Raw genomic sequence first — 18,702 nt, forward strand, 5'->3', positions numbered from 1 at the left:
CCATACGCCTTTACTGTTGCCGTTGTAAACAAAAACACTCCTTTTAAAACAAACGTGGGCACAGCAGCTACTCGTTCAGTGAATGAACGTATGCTGTCTCTAATGAAATTATTTTCCCTGGTTTTCTCTGAGCATCTGTAAATGCTACACGTTGCTTTGTAGAAGGGAGGAAGGAGGAACCAGATGGGAGAGCTTTTTTAAAAAAAATAAATCATTTTATCTGCCTTTTAAAAATAATTGGTGAGAAACTGTAAATCTTCTCAGCTGAAAAATTAAAAAGTGGAATATTTTAAAAACACTTTTAGTAGACAGCCTGTAAGCAAGCACTGCCTATGTTCTCACTGCGTAGGAGATTCACACAGCAAGGCAGATCTATGTTTTATTGAAAACCTTGCTACTGCCTTTAGTTCTTTGCTGTAACTGACATGCACTGAATACATTTTTATCTTCTTTCTATTTTCAGGAAGAAATGGCACCTCTTCCCACCTGGTGACACCAGTTTCCTTTATCCCACCAGGATCCCTTATGAGGAATCCAGTGTATTCAGCAAAGTCAATGTTGCCAAGCCTGATCTGAAACGCTTTCCTGAGTTTAAGAACACAACAGCCCACGTGGTTACACTCAGTCCAGGACAGGTACCATTCCTTTATGAGCTTTTTGTTACTTGAAAGATGCTAGTCATTTATTTAACTGGCTAACTAAAGGCTAGGAAGTTTTAACAAATTGACTGTGGTATTTCTCTTCCCCAACGTTCTGCACTCAGGTTTAATAAGGTAGATCTCTCAGCATGGAAAGTTTCTTCACTTACAGCTATTTTACTAGACTTTTTGTGCGAAACACACAAACATTTGGAGAGTTAGTTCGATAGACTACCCAATAACAGTTCTTGCAATCACTTCCAAGTTGTTTTAAAACTGTCTTCAGCAGATCTCTAACCTGTCTACTCTGAAAACAGTATGTTGCGTAAAAGTGTATTTGATTAATGAGCATGTAGAGCCAGCAAAGGAACTCAGATGTTGATAGTGAAGAGTAACTTTCACCAGGGAACACTGGCCTAACTTGTTGCTTTAATAGCAGAGCAGTATAATGATGATATTTGCCTTTAAAGCACGTACCACGTAGAGGTTTCATGGTGCTTTACAAGGATGCGAGGATATTACTAACCCCATTTCACTGAGAAAATTCAGTTACAAGTGCCTGGCTTATAGTCAGAGTAGTGCAGCAGTATAAGAATAGGACTCAGTACTCTTAATTCCTAGTCTCTTGTTGTAGTGTCCTCTTTTATTCAATCAACATGGACTGTATTTAGAGTGAGTTACCCTTTTCATTTGTTTAGCAGTACATGTCCTTGTAAAGCACTCCTCTGCATCTCAAAATGTCAGGCATTTTGCAGTGTGCATTGCTCTGGCTGTGTAAGGTGATAGAGTTGCTGCTTCTAGCATCTTTTCACCATCCTCCTGCCAGATGTCGTCACCTCTTCTGATCCACCAGCCCAGTGACTTTGTGTTCCCTCACCCATGGCTGGCAAACCCAGCTGTCTTCAACTGTTTAAAGAACAGATTTTTGTTAATCCAGCTAATTTTGGTGATGCATAGTGAGGAATGCTCCTGTGAGCTGGGGAGGTGTCAGACTGGAGCAGGATAGTAGCTTCTAGCAAGATGTCTGTCAACTGGGATCAGTGTGTTCTTCTGCTGGTACAGTCACAAATGGAAGGGAGTCTGTGATCAAGTTGCATTGGATGCACTACTTTTACTCCTCGTCATGCTCCTGAGGTAAAAGATTAGTTTTGCCACCTGCACTTTCTAAGGAAAGTGTTCAATAATATAAAGCACCAAGAACATGTTTTTACTATTGGTAAAAATGCCACGTCCATTCAGCATTGCATTATCCATGATCCCCAATGCTATTTCAATTTATAATCTCCTTCGGAATGATCAAGTGTGGTAGTGAACCTTTAATATGATCTTAATTTTAATTAGGCTTAAAGCAATTACAAATTAATCTTGCTAGGAATAAAGATCTTGAGCCAGCTCAGTAATACATGTCCCCTGCATTTCCATGGAGGAGATGCTGTTTGGATTTTGGGGGATAAAGTAACATAGGTAGTGATGGAACAGTGAGGTATTGCCTTCACCCCTTTTATCAGTGCTTTTTGGGTGATGCTGTGATCTCATGCAGAAGCTTTTGGGGCATCTGGCTGGAGACTGCTGCTGTTTGACAGAGAGGGAGGAATGACTTAGAACTCCTTTGTTAAGGAGCAAGAGGATCCCTAAATAATAACAATCTTGATACAAGCTTAGCAGCCGCTTTCACACAGAATGCATACAACTGCTTCAGAATTTGCAGCCAGCTTTATTTTGTGGTAGTTTATAGCATCTCCTTCCCAGAGGGTATGCAGAACATTTTGGATTAGATATTGTAACAATGCAGGGATGAAAAATAAAGACAAAGGTGTTCTTAGGTATTCAGGAGAGCAACTGCATGTAAGGTGATTGCAGCTTTGAATATCAAAAACTTAATGTGTCTAATGCCATCTTCTGGTCATTTTTTGCTACAAGCCATTTTTCTACAGCCCTTTAAAGCTTTAAAGCAGAATTCCTTCGCATAACATTGTACCAATGTATAATGTGCACTTCATTTGCATCCTTCGTGCCTTTTCACTACTTCCACTGTGTACCTCAGAGGTGAATCTCTTATGAATTTAAGTAGTCAGCTCTTACTTCAGGTTTTATAAGGGGTACGTTGTCTATTTGACCATTGTCTGTGGGATGAATTTCCACTGAGGTTTTAGTGCAACTTCTGGTTACACATTAATGTCCTCAATACAAGTTATAATATTAGGTAACTAAATTTTTGAGACTTTACAAGCTCAAGCTGTGTCACACAAATGTAGAAACTCCTTGTAAACATACATACAGAGCTGGTCCGCTGTGTAATTGTGGCAAGGCTGAATGGTAAGCATGGAGCAGGAGGTTAACTGCTGGTGGATTTGCACTCACTGAACTAGCAGGTTTTCACCCAAAGCATTTGTCTTCTGTTTTATTTGCTCATAAATTCTACAATATTTTTAGTAATACCTTAATTGTTTTCACAACTATGCAGATACTAATTAAAAGACTGCAAATGGAGCAAAACATGCCTGTTCTATTATCCTCCACCCTTTACTTTTCCTCAGCTCTCTGGGAAAAGTACTAAGAGAATTAGGGTAAGAGCCATTACCCTCAGCTTAAACCCTGTCCTGGACAGATGTCCTGTCTGCCATTAGTGAGAAGAACCTGGCACCTCCACAAGGTGATTCATCCTCAATCTTATACAGTTAGGGTCCTGCCAGAGCATTCATCCCATCTTGTACTTCTGCACAGGCTATGAAAGGAGCCTATGCACATAGAGGCTTAACTTTTTGATAATTAAAAAGCGGAGATGAATCCTACCTGAAAACACTGAAAAACTGAGATGCCTGACAAAGTCGATGATCATTCTCACCTTTTCCCCCTTCTCAGCAACTTCTTGCTTCCTTTCTGCTCACTAACCTAATTGTTCTTAGTCCATATAACTAGAAAACAGTAAAAAAAGATTAGCTGCCATCAGCTCTAGACACCGAAGGTGTGAGGAAAGGCCTAGCTGAGCTAGTCTCAGAGGCACTTTGAGGTTGAGAAGGACGCATTTATCCACAGTTAAACATCAGAGAAAAATATATTGTTTTGCCATTACCTGTCACTGTGAACTTCTGCTCAGAACCTTGCTGACCTTGCATTTGCTTGCCTGCCTTCTGAAAGGCTACAGAAATGTCTCAGTCCCGGTCTGTATCCACAACTACAGTTACCACAGCTGCCAGTTCCAGACTCTGCTCTCCCAGTGGTTCCCTAAGCTTCTCCCAGTCCCTCACCCAGCTCCTTATAGACACGGTACGGTCACAGCCCCATTCCCCATCTGCACACCGTGCTTCTCCCCAGGGCAGAACCTGCATTTCTGCCACCAGCAGCCCTGGTCTCTGTTTCAGCAGGTGGAAAGACACCAGAGCAGCAGGGAAGAAGGAGGCAGGGTAAGAACCTCCTTCCCAGCACAGGCTGGGACGGGGCACAGGGTGGCAGCACTTCTGAAGAGTCATCCTCACTGCTACTGCTGCTAAACCTCAGCGTGGGGTTTGCAGAGAGAGGAGAGCAGGGCTGGTTATGCGTTTTGTGGTGTTTATGTTCCACTGCCACGTTTGCAAGTGGCTCTGGAGTTTGTTTCCTTCCTCTTTTTCCACCCATCACACATGCATTCTTCAGTGCTCCTTTTTCTTGGGCATTTACACAAATACCTTTTTTAATGAGCAGAAATTTCTAAGTATAATATTTCACTGCAGGGTACGCTCTTTTTTGAAGCAATTCCACCTTTGCCCTACCTTTGCACTGTATCAAGTTAATCACGTCCATTGAGAATTTAAACCTGTTCTGTTCTCTGTGCTGTACAAGTCTTCAGCATTGCTCCACTTACTCTCCCAACTGTTCTCTTCATTTTTTTTCCCCCCTTCCTCTTAGGGTCTAGAATTTCATTTTTATCTTTTGAGATTTCTGTCCTACTTTGACTTCATCTTCTATATTTGTCTATCACTAGGCTAAATATTAGCATTACCTGATTGGTTGCTGTTTAGATTGTTATCTTCCCATCCCACAAAGCTAGATACACTCTGTAGAAAACAGGCTAACACCAAATTATCTCATAGCTTGGAACAATTCTGACCTGCTTTTGCACCTTGCATTTTCCCTGTGGAACGTTTGCTGCATTTTTTCCCCCTCACTCCATTTTATTTTCACATTTCTTATCTCGGTGTGGTTTCAAATGTAGTTAAATTGTGCCCTATATTCATAAATAGGGAAGTCTGCTTGGTTTTGTTGTGGAATGGATGGTTGTTTTTTCCACCTAGTTTGCAAAGCTAGAAGAATCCCACTCTACTTCTCTGCTGACTTATTGTTTTGTCTTTGCTAGTTCAGCTGCTCCCTTGCCAGCTTTGTTTTTTGGTTTTAATCCCTTTTTTCCATTTCTCCATCTTGCTTAAAATTTTAGCCCTTTTGCATTTTGATAATTTCAACTTTCTTGCTGCCATAAATCCTTATCTTAACAAGCATAAGCTTACTAAAAAAATAAAAGAGGGAGAGCAAGTAGCTTTATGGTATCTGTTTTGCCTCTTACAGTCACAGCTCTGTAGTTCCTCTATAAAAATCACATCATCAAATAGTGCCAGCTGCAGAAATGCACAACTTCACATTTACCCTTAGCTTGCTGGCAAGTGAAGTCTAATTAATTTCTCAGAGGTACTTCCTCCTCGTTGGTCTGAAAAGACTGGACTAGCTGAGGGGCTTGTATTTTCCTCCTAGCCATACCTGATCTTTCCAAAGCAATTTTGTCTCCACATTGCACATAAGGCATGCTAAGCTAGCAGCTTCCACTCTTGATTTCCATCTTGGTTCTTCCAGATAGGCCCTCTTACCAGAAGATTTATACACTTCCCTTGTCTCCTGCTTTTATTCCCTTGCTGCATAGTCTCTGCACCATGCCCCATTTTATCACATCTTCTTCCACTTCTCCAGCATTTTACAAATGCTCTTCCCAGGAGAGTCTTACAGTAAGGAGCCAGTTGTGGGAAACAGGTATTTATTCTAGACACTATGCTACCTTCTAACATAGCACAATATTTTCCAGGCTTCGGCATTATACCCTGTCATTTGGATGGCACTGAGATGGGTGTAGTGCAAGATCCCCTATTAAGAAGGAGAATCTGTTTTTTGTATGATTCTGTTGACAAAATGTGAGCAAACACTTGCTAACACTGTCCCATTGCAGCTAATGCAGCTATACTCTTGATTGAAAGTATGTTTGCATGATGAAAGCACCATGTTTTTGCTTCGGTCTGTGTAGGGTTTAATATATGTTTAGATGTAAGAACTGATCAGTGATATTTGTTAAATACCATCCCCCCACAATCTTATCTGCAACACACTGACATTTGTGAATCCTGAGCTCCATACTAATGGATGTGCAATGTTTGTTTCTGCATCTGCCTATGTGCACATGCAAGACTGTATTTTCTACTATTCTCCCTTTCAGTCCCAACGTTTTAGTGTCTTGTTTGGTAGCGTTACTGCTTGGTGTTCAGCTCTGTAGCTAAATCCTGCCTTGGTAGAGGGGACATCTCAAAGCCAAGAAAGCATTCCAGATCACTAGATATCACACTAAGCAGTGTGAGCCATTGGTAGTAGATTCAAACATAGCTAATTGCTTTGGGTGTTTGCAACCAAGTGTCTAATTGAGCAATGCATTTCATTTGTTCAACAGGAGGCTTGGACTGTGCCATCAGTGGCACAGTTGTTTGTCCCCTTTCTCTCAGTTCCTTCTTTCTGTTTTCTGTGCTGTACTGGATTAAAATACAATTTCCAAATGCTTTTGACCTTTAGATAGACTATATTTTTTCTCCCCTTAAATTGAAAAGCTGTGGAGAGCATTTCTGCCTGTAGCCCAAAACTGGGCTATAAGCATTTGCAGGACCAGGGCTGCAGTCATTGTTTCCTTCACAGACATTTTCTCATTAGTGATGTTTTGATATAATGAATCACAAGGCTACCTAGCTAGCAGGACATCTTTTCAGTAATTTGCGTGCAACAAGAAAAAAAATTGGCTGTGATTCAGATACAGATCATTGCTTCACTTTCCCCATTCTGAAGTGTGTATTTTTATCCATCTCTGACCATTTTCATTCCCTGTCAAAAACCATCTTTTATGCTTTTCTTGATGGCTCTATGTTAATCTAATGTTCAGTAATCTGAAAAGCTTGTACTATATCATCAAAACAACATTAATGTCTTTGTACCATAAAAGCCATGGGTTAGAATCAATTTTATGTCACAGCCATCATCCTGATATAGTTGTAAAGCTCTGATCTAAACTAGATTGTCATGATTTCTGGGACATCTTCTTTTAAAAGCCTATCTACTAAAAGCGACAAGTTTAATACAGGTAATTATTTACCAGAATTGAAGCTACGTGTTGTTAATCACCTAGATTAGTATTAGGATACCTACTTCTGGGGAAAGCCAGCTGGCAGTCCTTCTGAAGGAACTGGGAAGCCTGTTCAATTGCATGCAGTGTCTGCTAAAGACTGCTTGCGTGGCTGAGACTTTCCCTAAAGCCCTGCTCTACATCAACACCAGCTCCAGTCCCTTTGTACAGCTGGACCTTGCTTATCTGGCGCAGTTAAAAGGTTACTGTCCTGCATATATGAGAAGATTTTGGATGAGAGGTAGTTCTGGATCATGTCCACTTCTCACATAATAGTATGTGATACAATGGGAGTAGCAAAGGGACATCTAAGTCTTGATGAAAGGTTGTTTAGAAGAAACAAAGATCATCTCCCACCTCCTACTTCTATTCTTTGCCTCATTCTGCCTCTGCATCCCATGCCAATTTGAGTAAGTCACCTGAGCTTCCTTCTCAGCCTTCTGCTAGCCTAACGCATTGTCTCTGATTCCAGGTCCTGCTTGTTCCAAGGCACTGGTGGCACTACGTGGAATCCATCGACCCCATCACCATCAGCATAAACTCGTGGATTGAACTGGTATTTTCCTTTTTATATCATGGTGCTGCAGCATTTCCATGCGTGCATGCATTATAAAAAGTAGGAAAGCAGATATAATCCTGTCCCAGATCTGATGACCCCATGAGCCAACTTCAGTGATTTCATTGTGCAGTTACATTTACATAGCTTCTTTTATCCTCAAGGATAGCAGAAAACTTTGCAGACTTGCACATTCTACTAGCATCATTTGTCAGCCACCACTAAAATGCAGCTATGCTTTGCCACTGGCACATTTGATTCAAGTTTATTTTCTAGAGAAAGCAGGAGGGAGAAAAGAAAAGCATCTCTAACAAAAACCATGACAAGGATATGACCTAGAGAGAGGCGTTATGCCACTCAGAACTCAAGCTGTATTTCCTACTCAGCTGTATTGAGCAGGATCTTTTGCAAGGATTAATGTTGAAGAATTTTGTCCCTTGCCCATCTGGTTCAGCCCTATCAGGTTTGCTGTATTCAGCAGCTGGTGAGGGAAGAGCCCTTGTGGTTACAATTTTTCCTGAAGAACCTTCCAAGGCTCCAGATCTAAAGCACCAGTTCAGTCATATGGAAGTTTGCCTCAATCAGGAAAACAATTAAACACAGGCTAAACTTCTCCTGTCTGATTTCTCAGGGACTAACCAACACTGTGCTGAGTAGGGAATGACAAACAGCAGCTTCATCTCAAGCACATGCTTACATGCAAAGCTAAATTAGAATTTAAATCAGATTAATGTGATAGAAAGGGGGTGGCAGAGGATGTTTGAATTTTCATTTCTCTGTGATAGTTATGATTTGCCTGGAGTTGGATTTTTCTCATGTATTTAATTAATTTTCTTTCCCCCAGGCTCTGATTTTTCTTGCTCTCCCAGTATATATGGGATGGTTCTAGGGATATCATCTCAATGCTACAGAAGGTTTTCTGATTCAAATTACTTCTTCATTAATCCTAGCTTAATATTAAAAAGGCCCTTTGAATTGGCATTTGAAAGCTGCCTCACTAAAATGCTTATTGCATTTTTTTTGCACCTTTATTAGACTGGAAATCTGCAGGGGGATGAACACATGCGTTCAGCTGCCGTTCAAACTACACAATACATTTCTCATACTGACATCAAACCAAGCCTTTGCTGAGCGGAGGCAAACTTGGGTATTTTCCTCATAGAGAAGTTTTCCATGAGACCGCATACGAAGAAAGGACAGCAGGCCCATAGTCTGTACTGGCCTTGTACACAGTCCTGAGTCTAATACCAGAGAAAGCACCAGCAATATTAGAGAGCAACCATTTAAACCTGCCTTAAATTTGAACAGCCTTTGAAGTAATTTCACCCCATGTTCCTGAAGACCCCCCACACTTGCATCCTAAGTTGTACCTCACAAATTTCAACCCCTGCTGGAGGAGAAGGTCAGAACTGGATCAGTTCTGCTGGGTAAATAGGTCCCAGGAGGCTGGGTTGTATATAACCTGTTTGGGTTTCTCGTAGGCTATGGGAAAAAAAAAAAAAAAAAAAAAAGTAGAGCTAAGCTCCATGGCCTTTCTGGTCATAAAAGTCTTGGTGAAGTGACAGATCTCGTTGGTAATAGCAAGAGCAGACAGTTGTGTATAGATGGCATGATCTACAGAGGAGTGTTTGCTGGATTTTGTTAATGAATGAACCCTACCCCAGCCCCCCCAAAAAAAGATATGAAAAGCAACCATAAACAAATATAACCGTTGCAACTCAGGTGAGAGTTCCTTACAGGTATTATCCCTACAGATGATGGTGGCAGCACACCTATAAGAATTCTGACACGGATGCTGAGAAACAATATTGAGAGGATTTCCATTACCAAATCAAGCAGTTCTTGCTTGCAGCTGTTACCAGCTGCTTTCATATTGACAGATGTGAATCATGCCAACATTTATAGTCCTAGAGAAACCATTAATTATATTGGCAAGCCTTTAAAGTAGAAGTTTAATTTGTTTTCAGCTGGATGTGAGCTGCTCAAAGCACTTCATGCTTCTTAACATATTCTCATGCAATCAGTACAACCCTGTTATCCATCAGACCAGGATGAATCCCAAGAGTGCAACACCCTAAATAATAATTTCCACGCTTAAATAAACTCAGTGTTTTGGGGACTTGTTATATAAGGCCATTAGTAGGCAAAGCATCCACAGCTACGCTTTCCCCTGCTTCTATCCCAAATTCTGCTTGGGGATCCAGATGAATTACTGCCTTCACCACTCTACTACCAAGATGCATGGCTTGCTTGACATGTTCCCCGAAGCCACAATTAGGCAATGCAGTGTTGTGTGTTGACTAGGTTACATCTTTCTTCCAAAACCGGTATGTCTAAGTGTCTCAACAAAACCAAATTTATGCATCCACTCCTAGGCATCTGTCACTGAAATAACTAAACTACCCATCTTGTTCAGAGAGCCTTATTTTCTCCTGTCACATACAAGAAATGCAGTTAAGTGGGAAAGAAAACTTAAATAGATCCTATAAAGTTTATTTCTGCTATCCCAGACTAACTGGTACCCAGTTACCCAAGGGGATGATGGAGGAAGTGAAGGCCTAAAACCAAGAGCTAGTTACTAACTTCGTTGTTAGTTTGGCAGGAGATCTTTCATATGAAATGCATTTTTCCTTGCTGCTTATGTTTGAAACTGCAGTAGTATGTTAACTTCTGTTACTATCACATGATAAAATGTTTCCTGAATTTTAAGCCTCACTTTTGCTAATCTCTAGACCTTATGTAGTTACTGCCTTGCTGTAACATCCTTCGTTTAAATACTTAAATAGACATAATATGTAGATCTATAAAATTTTCTATGTACTTTCATGGTCCTTCTAGTCCTAAGGAGTCTTATAAATACACATATTAATTAAATGCTAACATTGCTATGTAATTTCAAGCACCAGATTCAATTAAAAGAACACTAATAAGGAAAAAGATTATATACACACTAGAATCTTTTTCTGCAAATCCTTATCTGCATGAGTAGTCACACCAAAGCCTGTGCTGTTACTCATGTAAGCTCTCTATGCATGAGTAGGAGCTTCAGAAGTCCAAAACCTTCTACCTACTTTACGTAGATGAGTATGGCTTTCCAGCTAAGGCATCTGTTTAGTTCTTGCCAAGATCTTCCACCTTCCTATAGAAATTTAAGTGCTAACCCATCTCCAAACACTTCATTCCCTTGAGGCAGGATGCAGATCATGAAGCTCGTGTAGAAGAAGCAATAACTCGAACACTGGTATGTGCCATAAAATCAGCAGAAAGCCCCAGTGATGAAGATATCTGGCTAAATCCCACAGAGGTAAGCACTCTTGCTTCATTATAGCAGTGATAGTAGAGAATTACTGACATTTTGCTTAATCTTATCTTTCTGCTACCTGAAAGAAAATTTTTAAGTTCCTTCCCCTTAAGTAGGGAAAATAATCCATGGAACATAATCATGCAACACTGAACTGAAACATTCCTCCTTTTAACAGAGTACGTTTTGGGTGTTTTCTTAGGTTGAGGCAACATCCCATGAAATCAATCTCCAGTACCTGAATAAAGCAGTGTCTGCATATTTCAAGTGTCAAAAGGCAAGCGTATCAGAGCAGACACGTCCCAGCAGCACTGAAGCAGAGCGAGTGACGAGTCCCTCACACAAGAGGAGGAAAAAGCAAGTTGGCTGGGAACCAGGGGGCTGCAAATTACTAACCCATGAATTTGACTCTTCAACATTAAAAGCAGAAAAGTTCCAGAAAATACCTTTTGGGCCTCACCTCATTCAAGTTCTACCACAGCCTCAAGAAACAAGCTCAACGGGTGCAGGCAAAAGTGACTATAGAGATCTTCTCCATGAAAATGAAGGAGGACATTTTGGAAAATTACACTGCACCAGGAAGCAATTGGCAATGAGTAATGACTGCGAAACGCCTGCAAATCAAATGGATTCAGACGGCAGTCCAAATGCCTCCCAAACAGCCCTTTCTACCAATGATTTGCTAGACTGTTTGGTTAATCCACATGTCATCAGCTTAGTGGCTCAGCTGCTGCTGGAGAGAGCAGGAGTTTAATGCTCAAGTGCTTTATCATATTTGAAATAAAGAAGTCAAATAACAGCCTTGTTCTGGCTGTTTAAGGTTGGTAATAATTGAATGTTTTACTTTTGTTTCAAGTACTTTTTAAAATGTAGACAAACACAGCTAATGGTTAAGTGGCAAAATGAAGTGGAGCTAAAATAATAACTCATTAATGAGGAATAGGAAGAAAAAGGTGTGTCAGAGTTCCTCAATGTTACAAGCAGAATGTACAGTTATAATTCCACCTTGTTGTGTGAATGGGTGGTTTAACACATTGTACAGCTCTGAGCATCAGTGAATCTGTTGATCTGTGCAAGTCCATAAATCAGACGAGTGGCTCAAACTGGAAGCTAAAAAGCAGTCCCAGGTCCCCAGGGGGACAAACAGAGGGGTGGAGGGAGGCAATTTAATTGCTCTGGGGCAGCCATGCAGAAACGTGCAGCCTGCTTATTTCAGGAGGTAGAAACATGGGCTTTGAGAAGTGACTGAGTTACTAGGAGGAAGCCATGTCAAGCTCTGTCCTTGACCCAGATATGCACAATTTCCAACTGTCCATCCCTTTCCTCTTTACTGGGCTCAGACCTCAATGACACCTGTGTGTCATCATCAGTAACAAAGAGCCTGCTGGCAAGATGCAGTCCTAAACTCCACCTAAAAAAAAAAAAAAAATCCATGCTCTGACACAGACAGGAAAATGCAAATACAGTTTCAATGGGATTGCACCACCAGAATACTACCAGAATTTAAGGAACACTCCTGTTCATATAGTTCATGTTTTTGTGTTGGCACTGCTGTGCCAAAAAGGATTAAAAATGAGTTAGGAAACGTCTTAGTCACATCTGCTGCCTTCAGTGATTCACCAGGCTCCTAGGGAGCAGATCTGTAGAATAAGGCAGCACCATTTAGATACATTGGCATATCTCAAAAGAGCTGTGCTTTAATGACAGCCCACTTTCATCCTATTGTTACACTTGTCTTTTTTCTCAGGCTGACCACAGGGGCAGGGCCCAGCCAGAGATCACTGCTGCTGGGATCATTTGCACTGGGGCGAGGGGGCTGCAAACGGTTCATTTTAATTCACTGAGCAAAAATAGTCTTGCAATAAAAAAAGCTTTTATGTCTGGAATGGATATAGGTGAGGGAGAAAGAGCAGTAAAGTTCGAAGAGGAGGAGGACAGCAGCACCACCTTCCATTCCCCAAATGTACGCCTCCTTAGCTTTCCTCTTCCCCCTACAGCAGAGATCATTTTAACAGCACCCTCCACGATAGCTACACCGAACATTTTCTCCCTCTGCATTCAGAATGACTGCCCTTGTAGCAGCTGAATGGTTTAAGGTCTTTGCAGGACTTGCCCCTGTAGGCAGAGGCTCCATTACCTACTTTGGAGGATCTGTCTGAGAGACACTGTTACCACAAGGCTGGATTGCATGTGTTCAGGGGCACATCACTCAGCGCTCTAAACAAATACCCTGCGTGTCTGGGGAGAGTTGCATTTTATGCCTGTCCAGGTGCAGCCTGTGATTTAGGGGCCAGGCTGTGGCCAGAAACCATTAGCAAAGGGGACAAGGAGGAGAGAGCAAGGCTGTTTACGATGCTGGGTGAAAGCACCAGAAGGACTTTATGTCTCAGAGGCATAATATAAAATCACAGTCATACACTCAGCACACGGGTAGAGAGAGAAATGACCACAAATTTAGAAAGTCACGTATGGCAAATGGCCCACAGACCAATAAGAGAAATTTATAGCTCTGACCTGATTTGCAGGATACCGAATGCCATGATTTCTGACTCTGTTTCTAAATTCATGGCCACTCTGTGGAGAAGCTTGGACAAGTTTCTACATATTCATGGCGTTAAAAATAAATGATTTCTGACCTCTTCAGTGACAGCCTGGCTCAAACAAAGAGCAGGAAACTCAGCCATCAAGCCCTCCAGTCAAGACAGCTGCAAGCAAACTGCTTTTCTCTGCAATCACTAAGGAAACTTTCTTCCCCCCACAGAATGTATTCCCTGCTCACTCTCAGCCATGGGCATGGCAGCAGTTGAGCAAGTGGTGACCTACAGGCAGCACCAGGATGGTTCCAGCAGTGACATGCTCTTCATCCCTGCCACAGCTGGGTGATGGTAAGAGATTGTCACCGTGTGGCCAAATGTGGAAGTCAAAGCCCTGGGGCCACTCCAAGCATCATGCTGGGCCAGCATGCTGATCTCCACACACATCCAGTCTGTCCCACTTGCCCAGTGGAAACCCTGGGCTTCCCTGCCCCAAAAGCAGCTATAGAGGAGTTCACAGGCGGGCCCCATTCATCTCTCCAGGGCTGCTGCACATCACTACTCACTGGCCCTGTGGACAGCACTCACAGCACTCACCTAGGGATTTGCCCATTGCTTGTCTGCAAAGAAAAAGTACATTTCCAAATCAAAGAGTCCTGCCTCTTAAGACAACAGAATCGGGGAAAACCCTAAACAGCCTCCTCGGTTCCAGTCTTTCACAGAAAATCTCCCTGTTACATTTCAGTGGGCAGCATCATATTCCACTGCACTGTTTCCCTCCACATTTGCATCTCTCTGGATTCTGCTCCAGCACCAGTCTCTCAATGCCACTGAGCAACTCAGCTGCAGAGCAGTGTCATATGATACAGCATGAGCCATAAATCAAAGTTTTAACTAAGAACAAGTTTGGCACATCGAGGAGGCAGAGTGAATCTTTCTGCAGTAATAATTGCCTTTTAAAAATAAAAGCAGTGCTACAAAACAGTGTTTGCCCACTAGTAAGGTCCTTGCTGTATTTCTCAGCCACAAACATGAATGTTCAGGTGTGTGGTGTGGGCAGCCTTCCTTGGGTGGAAGTTTCCTGACATTTCTGGTGTTAATAAGCTGTAGCTGGTGCAGAATAACCATTGCTAATGGGTTTTACCACCACATTCAGTTCAAGGGGGCGGAAAAGTTGCTTAGTGTTACTGACTGCACTGCACTTTGTTGTTCTCTGGACAAAGAGGTCTGACCCCACAGCAAGGCCGGAAAAGCCACTGCACAGCTTTGTCAGGCAGCCTCACCTGGTGCAGGAGGAAATTGTTGCATGGCTTGGTGCTTTGGAGGCAGATTTTGCCATGTCTGTACTGCAAGAAGAGCTATGCATCTTGGAGGTGTCCTAAGCAGATGCTCCACTAGGAACTGGCGCAGAAACCCAGGGTCTGACTTCCGCAGGACCCACGCTGAGGGACTGGGCAAGCCTTGCAGCTGGCAGCAGTGTACCCGGTAAGCCAGAAACACTACTTTGCAGCAGCCAGATCTCCCATGCATTACAGCTGTCCTGGTCCTTGCGGCACTGCTTACCTATTTGCAGAGGCAGTGTGGTGGAAAATGCATTGCTAGCCCCAATTCAGCGTGCATATTATAGTTTCCCAGTGAAACTTCATGCTATGTTTTGAGGGCATAAACTTTGCCCCTTCCAAAGCTCTGGTAAGATTGTCCTAGCAGCGAGCTTCAATTCCCTGTGATGACCCATGAAAACCACTTCACAAAGGTCTGAAGCTGACACTGCAAGCTCCAAGAACTTTTAAACCCAATTTCCCAGCAAAGGAGGTAGGCCTGTATCTTTGATGAAGGTCAGAAAGGTGGCTTGCAAAAGGGCTTTTTTCCTCCCTGTTGTGGTTCAACACACACAGCCATCCCTGTCCCACCACCCCCATGGGGAAACCCCTGAATTTGTGGCAGCCAGAGGGTTAAATTCACTCCTAAATTCCTCCCCCAACACTGCCATGCCCCCTCCTCCTGGACCATGCCTATTCAAAACACCTGGCAGCAAAATTCGCCCTTCCCATTAAGCCAATGCTGGCCTTGTTCTGTGCCCTGGCATAGCACATGAATCCACTCCAATTAGCAGCAGCCCTAACAAAGCAGGCTGGAAAACCACCATTAAAATGAAAAATGATGTTGTGTAAATAGAAGGCAGAACAAGCAGGGCCATAATACAACTCATTGCCATCCCCAGACAAACAGCCTCATAACTTACGAGGAGCTCGATGCCTCGAGTGAGTTTTAGACCATTTTCCCCGGGGGAGGTAATGCATTGCCTCTGCCCCATTCCGCATTTGCTCAGAGCTTTAGATTTTTTATCCAAAGAGATTAGGATCATTGCCGTTGTTAAAAATGGGGCTTTCTGTTGTGTAACAGTCGTTCATTGAAATGTGGCTTAATTTCTTGTTTGCTGCTACACATTGACTGAAAACTAAAGAATCGCAAGGATCCGCGCTACGTGCTGTGCATGGATCAGCCCTGGTTTAGCCACTACTGTCTTCTGCTGACACCACCACAGCCCCATTGCCCACCCAGCCCTGCTCCCTGGGGACCACCCAGCCCAGGCCAGCCTCCTCCCCAGCCACAGACAGAGCAGGACAAAAGGCTTCTGAATAGCCAACAAAATGAACTCAAAGCACATGAATAAACCTGGTTGCCACCAAGTTACACCCGTACGGAGGAGCCTTAGGGGCAAATCAGAGCCAGAGAGCAGCAAGGCCAACTGTAGGATACAACACATGCCATCAGAAGCCTCCTCAGCCCCATAGATACTTTTCTGTGTCTGCCAGCTACGTTGCCATTTTTAATAGAGTTTTAAACATGATTTTGAAGTTAGAAGAATCACCAGAGCACAGTATGACAGAAAACAGACTTGCCCTGGCTGGGACAGGAGAGAAAGGAAGAGATGACCAAGCAGGTCTTTCACATCTTTGCCTCTTTGGAGAGTTAATTAGCAGGGTACGGTAATGGTATTTGTGCATTTAGTGCATGCGCCGATTACAATAAATTCTGTCCTGCATAGTAAAGTCAAAAGCATCTCACATCCGCCAAAAAGCAATCAGGACCAATTAATGAAGATGTAATTTCCCCAGATGCTGCTATTAACATAATTCATAGTGTTCCTAGCAACGTGAATATAATTAACCCAGTTAACCACAGCTCTCGGCACTGCCACACCAAGCTGCCTGTGCCCGCCGGGACAGAGCTGGTCCTCATCCCACCTCCGAAAGGAGGGGCTGGGGAGTCACTGACATGGTCCACGGCTGTTCTTACAGTAAAAGCAATGCTACAGCCCTTATCCCACAGCCCATTATTATTATTGGGGGACTCAAATGCACCTCTCTAATGGGATGAGCAACCCCACTGCAGACCCAACCCAGGAAAGAGCATGCACAGGTCAAGGGCATGGCAAAAGTTGAGACAATTCTTTAATCCTAGGTGCCTGCTGGCTCCTTTTCTGCCTGTTTTCCTGTTTGATGCCCCATGCAATGACACAGTAAATGCATTGCTCTGCTTTCACAGCCATCCGAAGCGCAACAACTTACTGTTGGGGAGGACAGGCTGGGAGCTGATAGGGTCCATTAACAGTCCCAGACACAGAAAGCCACAAAACACATCCCATGTCCCACCAGGGAGATGGTCTGGGAGCAAAAGGAGATAGGACTGAAAACCTGCTGGCCCAAAGCCCATCCCAGAAGGGAGGCTTAAGGCCCACAGCACAGCCCAACCAGAGCTGCTGGCCTAGGGCCGAGCTTAAATGGTGTCCAAGGCCCGTGTGGGTCCCAGGTGAGGCCAGACAAGACCATTAGGGCCTTAGTGAGCTCATCCTGCCGTCATAACAGCACCGTGGCAGCCATCAAGGCATTGTGAGGTGCAGCTGGTGCTTGCTGCAGCTGGGAGCCATGGCAGAGGCCAAGCCTCCAGCACTGGTGGGACAGGCAGCACAGGTGGATTTTCTCCCTCTCCTGGTCCCAATTTGGCCCCACAGCTGCTCCTGGGGCAGCAAGCCAGGGTGGGGAGGAGAAGACCAAGGATCAGGCATGTGGGCTAAGGCTCAGGCCTTCTGCTGGCCCTTATACAGGGGAGGTGATGCTGGGCCTTCTGCAGCCCCCTGCCTGTTACTGTAGTGGTGAAATGAGATCACTGCTCACCTGCAGGGACTGAGGGGTGTCCTGAGAAGACTTCTGGGTTGTGTGTCTGGGCTTTTTTTTTTCCCCACCCTGCTCCATTTTCGATGAAATTTCACAACAACAGAAAACTTGGGTAGTGTTTCTTAACAGCTCAAAAGAGTTGGAAGGGCTTTTCTGTCCTGAGGGAAGAGCCCCTTGTTTCTCTCCCTACCTTTTTTCTAGCAAGAGACAAAATAAGAAAGGGAACATTAAAAATTAATGAATGCTTTTTTTTTTTTTTTTTTTTTTTCCACAAGTGTGGAAAGTTTTCAAATGAATTTGATCAGTTCTTTTGATAGCTGTGGTCAGTAGGGAGCTCATTCCCCTCGGAGCACTTTAATGCTTTTAGGATGTGGGGGGAACTTTGACCAAACCACGTTTCATAGCTGGAGACCACCAGCACTTTAAATAATTCATTGATTTTTTGCAATTTGATTTAACTCAAATCACCTGAAAATATTAGGCTCAAAAACATGGATAAGTTGCTGGGTCAGAAAAGCAGGACATTTTGATGAAAGTACAGACCTCTCGGAGCCAGTCAGTAGTTTAACAATTACCCAATATAATAGCTTGGAAAAAGATGCTGTGGACAAAGGTGAGATCACTCATGTTAATTAAAGGATCCAAGCCACAACGCTCCTGCCTTAATAGTGGATTTAAGCTGAGGCATTGTAAAGCAATGGTAGAACGGATGCTGCTTTAATGCAATTAAGGAAGAAGCAGGGAATTAATGAGTGTTTCCAGGGAGGGCTGGGGAAGCTCTGCTAGCTCCCCACTGGCACCTGGGCTTGGGGCTTTGGTGTCCATGGGGGAAAGTGGATGCCAGGATGAGATGCTGCTGATGGGCCACCATGCCTCTGTATTTCTTCTAACACATCTCTTGTGAAAAATTAACACATCTTCCCCATCCTTCCCCATGGTGTTTATCCCTCCATCCAGCACAGGTTTTGCTCAAGGGATGTGATTTGGTGCCCAAGCCCAAAGATGGGGTCATAGGTCTGCACCCCTGAAAGGGGAGACCCTGAGGAGGGGACCAAGGTGCTGGTCCCCTCCATGCCTGCTCTGCACAGTGCAGGT

The 18,702-nt window shown here is 43.4% G+C and overlaps 1 protein-coding gene across 3 annotated transcripts in view; it reads left to right on the plus strand.

The window, feature by feature from the left end:
* HSPBAP1 (HSPB1 associated protein 1) overlaps positions 1 to 13,835 on the plus strand; it is a 37,380-nt gene extending 23,545 nt beyond the window's left edge. For 2 of the 3 annotated variants that reach the window (XM_082763519.1, XM_082763521.1), the window contains exons 5-9: positions 464 to 635; positions 7,511 to 7,594; positions 10,788 to 10,898; positions 11,098 to 11,715; positions 13,657 to 13,835. In XM_082763519.1, the coding sequence (XP_082619645.1) occupies positions 464 to 635; positions 7,511 to 7,594; positions 10,788 to 10,898; positions 11,098 to 11,649 (919 nt within the window). In that variant the 3' untranslated portion in view covers positions 11,650 to 11,715; positions 13,657 to 13,835. The remainder of the gene's footprint in view (positions 1 to 463; positions 636 to 7,510; positions 7,595 to 10,787; positions 10,899 to 11,097; positions 11,716 to 13,656) is intronic. The other variant, XM_082763520.1, reaches the window with a different exon arrangement.
* Positions 13,836 to 18,702: the final 4,867 nt, after the last annotated feature.

Source organism: Aythya marila (genome assembly GCF_965140915.1).
Source record: "Aythya marila genome assembly, chromosome: 6".
Classification (NCBI taxonomy): domain Eukaryota; kingdom Metazoa; phylum Chordata; class Aves; order Anseriformes; family Anatidae; genus Aythya; species Aythya marila.